General features: G+C 39.6%; 1 protein-coding gene across 1 annotated transcript; it reads right to left on the bottom strand.

The window, feature by feature from the left end:
• On the bottom strand, window positions 1–5,648 carry LOC112142863 (golgin subfamily A member 6-like protein 1; the record flags this gene model as incomplete). The annotated part of the gene is given in 3 exon segments (XM_024266484.2): window positions 1–68; window positions 4,545–4,806; window positions 4,884–5,648. Coding segments are annotated over 3 exon segments (390 nt in total), but the record flags the coding sequence as incomplete, so codon positions are not given.
• Window positions 5,649–6,503: the final 855 nt, after the last annotated feature.

Below are 6,503 nucleotides of genomic sequence, written 5' to 3'. Positions count from 1 at the left end.
TGCTTCCTTCTCTTGCTTCTCTCTTTGTTGTCGTCTCTCCTTTTCTTTTTTTTCCTCTTCAATTCGGCCTGCAAGACAACCAACACAAGGAGAGCCCATGTCAGCTTTGTTAGACCAAGTAAACCTGAAGCTGCAAATGTAAGAAGAGGTCTTGACAGAAAAAAGTAACTATAAAAAAGAAAGTCCGTACAAGATTTGACTGTTACAGTAAGACAAATAAGTATTTGAACACCTATCAGCTAGAATTCAGACCCTCAAAGACTGTTAGTCTGTTGCAGAATGGACTAAAATAATGATTTTTTTTGTGTATTTGTATTAACTTTTAGAGAACAAAGATTGATATTCTGACCCCTTCCTAATGCTTTTCTGCATCCAGCTGCAGACAAACCACTGCAGCTCAAATTACACTTCTGATAAAGCAATTAGGACCAGACCCTGCATCTGCAGCAGGGTTCAAACACGTTGATTACTGATCCACACAGGGGGACATCCTAAGGGGCGTAGCTAGCCACTTGAGAGAACAAGGAGGAAACATTTGTATGACTTCATGTCTACTCCTTAAGAGAGACATTTTTTTGGTCCAGTTGGTCGCCAAAGGTAAACTAATTCACTGTATAAACTAAATTGTTGAATGTGGAGCTGATAGAGTTGTACATACATTTATCTTATATTTGCTTTGTATGATTTTAACCTCTCTTCTCTTTCTGCTCATTTGAGGTCGTGCTCAGCTGGTATCTGGAAGGTTGCAGTCATCCCAGGCTGAAGGCTGTCTGGAGGCTGACACATTACAGATACTCAAAGATGCTGACGCAGACCTATTGCATTGAACTATGACATTAATGATAGTAGAACCAGTTTGAGGCTGTTTTTCCTTCCACACCTTGAGAGCAGCAAATGTAAATAAAATAAGACCGCCCCTGAAAGGTTATAAATATGGAAACCCTGAACCAAGATCTTCAGAGCGGGTGGAGACTGGTTTGAACATTCTCTGTCTGTTCTCCTTGTGCAAGTAAAATCTGATTTAAGAACTGACCCCTCTCTTGTCTTCCTTTCAGAGAAATGTTTCAGGTTGTTTGAACCTAACAGGAGCTTAATTAAATATTGTTAAACTTTTAACATAGTATTTTGTCATTCTACCCGTACATTTAGCCATCCAAACAGAGAGTTTTGGAAAAATTGTGTCTCCAAATTCTTCCACTTGATGACGTAACAAATAGTCGATAGTCAGCTCCATTGGCGCAGGGCTTCCAGCGCTTCAACATGCATAACAGTTGTTTTATAACTTTAGAAAGGTCACGCTAAAACAAAAAGCCATTACTTACATTTAAATGTGAACTTCTGTGCTTTGGAGCGCATCCACGTAAAGAAAAGTGCTTCTCCTCCACAGCACAACGTGACGCAAACCCCCCACGCAGAGCAGATCTTTAGCATTAGCATCATCCTATGCATCATCGCAGTCACCAAATCAACACTTTTTGTTGCTGCTATAAGCCCAGATGGTTTGTCTTCCAGTTCTGACTGGATCCCGTTAAAAAAATAAAAATTTAAAAATAAATCACCAGATGCTCCGCATCTTCATCAGCCGAAACTTAACGTTACACGGAGATGATTAGCAGTAGTGACCACAGGGGTGTTGTGAGTCTCGCTTGCATTTTTTATCTTGCAGACGATAGAAGTGGAAAGGTAAAAAAAAAAAAAAAGAAAAAAGTAGAGATAATAACTCTATATAAATAAAATCAAACATTTGATCACTCTCTGGCAACTAACTAACTTTTACTCACCAAAGAGGAGGGAATGCTTGCAAGTGACAAGTGTCAATTTGGAACTCTTTTTAAATTTAAATGTAAGTCGTAATAGAATCATTCTTTGTCACGGCCCCAATGGGCTGACCTGGCTCAAGGCTGGGGGAAACCAAAAATGGGACAATAACAAAAACTGGACACCAGTGAGAAAAAGAAACACAAGTTTATTAAATGAAGTAAACAAAGGAACCGTGTCCTGAAAAGCAAAAGAGAAAAATAATTAGTGTGCTGGTTAAAAGAAAAAGACCAGAGAAAGGGAATTGGAACCTCAGCTAAACATAAAATAAGTCAGCGAGATTGCTTACCCAGCCATGTTGACCGTCTGAGTCAGCAGTTCCCTGCTAATGGCTGCCGAACCAAAACTACCTAAAGAAAACAAATAAAGCCCACAAACTAAGACTACCAAGGCCCAACCCCAAACTAAAATAGGAGTGTAAGACTGCTGAGGACAAAGAGGGTAAAAGAGAAACAAACCAGCACCACACCAACTAACCCTGACCAGCTCCTCAGCCTGCTGCTCTGCCCCTCCTGCCTTGGTGAAGCCTCCTCTGTCTTTAATAGTCAGCAGGTGCAAATTAAGGCACATTGGCCACACCTGGCAGGTGAGCAGAAGGACTGGATGGATAAAAGTCCAGCAGAAGCAGCAGAACGGAACACCTCTATTGAGAAAAACTTCTATTGCTAAATGTATTGTTATCGTTTTATTGCCCAGCCTTAGACTAATCAGTAAGATTCCAACTATTAACGCGGCCAGGACCAAAGAACTGTCCAAAGTCTCCAGAGACAGACTTGTAGACCTCCACAAGGTTGGAAAGTACTACGGGGCAAATGCCAAGCAGCTTGGTGAAAAAAGATCCACTGTTGGAGCAATTATTAAAAAATAGAAGAAGGCAAATGATTGTAAATCTCCATCAGACTGAGGCTCCATGACAGATCCCACCTTGTGAGGTCTCAATGATCCTAAGAAAGGTGAAGACTCAGCCCAGAACTACACATGAGGAGCTGGTCAATGACCTAAAGAGCTGGGACCACCGTTTCCATGGTTACTGTTGGTAATACACTAAGACTTCGTGGTTTTCAAATCCTACATGATATGGAGGGTTCCCCTGCTTACACCAGCACATGTCCAGGTCTGTCTTAAGTCTGCCAGTGACTATTTGGACGATGCAGAGGATCATGGGAGAAAGACACGTGGTCGGATGAGAACACAATAGAACTTTTTGGTCTTAAATCCACCCGCTGTGTTCGGAGGAAAAAGAATGATGATTATCAAGAGTAGGGACACCATCCCTACTGAGAAGCATGAGGGTGGGCGTTCAAATATTTCTTTGCCTCGTTATAAATCATTTTAAGCAAATGCAGTGAAGATCTATGGTGTTACTTTCTGGGTTTGCTTGACTTGCGGGTTTGTTCCTTCCATTAAAAGTCTTAAAACTTCAGCTTTTGTCCAAAAAAAAAAACACTTTCTACTTTTCTGAATCCATTCATTTTCTTGCTAAGCCAGACTCTTTGTTTGGTCATGTCCATACTCGCTGTATATGAACCAGTAATTTTAGCATTGATTTCAAGTTCATTTTCCTTCTCCAGGTTCTCCTGATGTTAACAGCCTTTACAGTTGTTGCAGCTAGAATGGATATTAAGATGCAGCGAAATGTTGACAAAACAAACAAGCATTGAGAACAAATCTCTAAAACTATCAAACCAGTTGTTTTGCCTTAATCTCCTGTGTTTAAATGAATCATGTGGCTTGTGGATCAATTAAACAGTGAGTTTGTGTTCAGCTGTCAGCGTGTCCACCAATCAGGGAGGTAAGTGACTTCAGACATGTAATCTCAGCCTTTCTTTTAGTATATTTGAAATTAAAGTTGAATTTTGTAAAAATAAATCCAATGGTGGATGTCATTGACTTTTAACAAACTAAAAACCGGATATATAGCATTACTTGCGATAATGTTAGAATGAATGCTGTTAGATGAATTTGTCTGCTGAAGATGCTAGTGCTGATAGCTGAAGATGCTGAAATTGATTGTTGAAAACACTGAAGCTGATAGCCAGCTAAAATATTAGTTAAATGCCAAGTTAACCAAAAAACTGAAAAAGACCTAAATTAGCCAAAACACTAGCATGTAGCTAAAATATCAGCTAGACCCCAAAATAGCCTAAAAAAACTTAATAAATGCCCAAAATAGTCCAAAAAGAATGTCATTATATCTTTCAACTTTACTACACTGTGGCTCCATATAATATAAAATAATGACTAATCGACTATTAAATTAGTCGTCAACTATTTCAGTAGTCGATCAGTGGACTAATTGTAGCAGCCCTAGTTTTTAGGGAAAAAAAACCCTTTTGTTTTCTGGGACAGTTTTTGAAGAAAGGCAGCAGTTCATTAGAAATTCATCTCCGATTTGTGGAGTAATCCCACCGCCCTTTCCTTCGCTGTTGTGGAGAGAAGCAGAGAGCTTATGGCTCGTCATTTTTAAAATCACAAATAAGCTGTTTTTTAACTTGACTGTTTTCTGATCCTCATTCACAGCAGACAGAATCAAGAAATACATATTCAAGTTTAATCTTCATTTTCTTTATATATGTCCACCATCATTAGAAAAATGCCACAAGAACATGTCAAAAACACCATTTTCATTGGAATGTCTCTTTAATGACAAGCATCAGAGATTCTGTTTTTGCATTAGAGTCAATGAAAATGGTCAAAGAACATCCATGTATCTCTTTCATACTCACCAAAGTTGGGGCAGCTATCATGAATCAGAATATAGTCAGTTACCAGCTGGAAGTGCTGGCGGTCGTCACTGTCTCTGATAGTGAATTTTTTATCAAAAATTAAGATGGGTAAACTTCTGAGGTTCCAACTGGAGTGCCCCTCATATCGTAAATAGATTCTGGGTTTCACCACCCCAAATACCAAACCCACAAACCTAATGAGATCCTCAAAGAAACTTTCATCTAACTCTAAAGTTGAATGTCCTTTTAACTTCTGACCAAGCTGGAAAAGAGCAGAACAGGAGCAGCAATAAATCAAGGATCATTCCGAAGAAACTTTCAGTAAGAATTTTCTCTTACCCCATTTCCTGTTGAGGAACAGTACCAGGTGTAAGGCGTAGCATTTTTTATCACTATCATCGTAACGGTTTTTCATCTGCAAGGAGACAAGTCAAAGCCTGTTAAGACCTAAATACATGTAGTTCTGTAGCTTGAAGACACTGAACAGACAACTTTGAGTGGTGAGAGCAGAATTGTTCATTTTTGGTTGTTGGTTTTTCAGTTAAAAGCATTCAGTTGATGTCACAATAAATATTAAAATAAGAATGGAAGGTAGAGATGACGTGATCATGGGATGCTATGGACAGTCTCCATCAAAGCAGGAGTTTATTGATTTTATAGCATTAACCTCAGTGGTTGTCCTGTTCAAATTCAGGGCTTATAACTCCCTACAATGTGGTGTGTGCTTCTTGTCTTTGTTCTTGCTCTTTGGTTGTTTTTTTTTGTCACAAATTCACAGAAAAAGTTCGACCACAGTAAAAAAAAACCCAAGGCACAGGTTTGGGACAATTCTGTAGAAAAACATCTAAATAAATTAACTGATCCAATAACAAAACCACTGATTAAACTACTTTCTGTATTTTTCTGTGGATCACCACTTTGATGTGATTAACTGCCAAATATTAAAGGTTTTAACCCCTGAGGTTATCACTGGAGATATCGTCCAAAATACATAAAGAGCGACACCATATTGGAATGGTATAAAACAATGAGACATGGTTCAGCAGAACCAGTAAAATGACCAAAATGATTCATTTCGGTCGGATTTTAAAAAGGAAAAACTGATCATCACAAAAATAATTCCCAGCTCATGGTAATGATGTTTTTGTAAAAAATGCAACAAATGAACAACATTTCAAACTTTTCTATAAATAAATAGGTTATTATATAGAAACACAATACATACCTGATGCATGGTTGTGATTTTATTCAAATCTACACAGACTGAGATTTACACAAACTGTTAGGCCTGATCTGAATTCTCCCCTTTTCCCTTCCCCTTAGCCCGCTCCTTTGAGTTGAAGTCAAAGTCGTGTCCGGATTATTATTTTTTAAGTTTCACACTCCAAACAGAGGGGCCCAAAGTCTGCTATCGCGAGAGTAAATCGCGTCGTGCAAAGAAGCTCTTTTCTTCCCTTTGGTGCGCTCTGAACCGCAGATGTTTATATTTAAATGTAAGTAATAACTTTATGTTGTAGTGTGACCTTTTTAAAGTTATAAAACAGCTGTTGTTATGTTTATTCAAGCGCTGGAAGCTCCGTGCTAATGCTAGCTGACCGGCAATATTGATGACGTCCTTGAAGGAACGTCACGTCAGAAATATTAGACACTATTTTTTCATCACACTCTGTTTGGATCGAGCACAGAGGGATAAACGAAGGGGGAGGGCAAAGGGAGAAGGAGAAGGGGAGGATTCGGATCGCGCCTTAGACTCTTTAGTCTGTGTTTATAAATGGGTCGGTGGGTAGTCGACCACCAGCGCCTGTTATTTATGGTCCGGTCCACGCCCGGATCAGCGTGACACGGTCTGATCCGACTGAGAACAGTGCAGCCCGGTCGACAGCCGCGCCGGTCCTGATGGTTCTGCAGACGGGAGAGAGGACTCCGTGTGCACTCCATCCATGGGCGGGGCCACTTTAA

Source organism: Oryzias melastigma, linkage group LG14 (genome assembly GCF_002922805.2).
Source record: "Oryzias melastigma strain HK-1 linkage group LG14, ASM292280v2, whole genome shotgun sequence".
NCBI lineage: Eukaryota > Metazoa > Chordata > Actinopteri > Beloniformes > Adrianichthyidae > Oryzias > Oryzias melastigma.
This window is presented reverse-complemented; position numbering and strand designations above follow the sequence as displayed.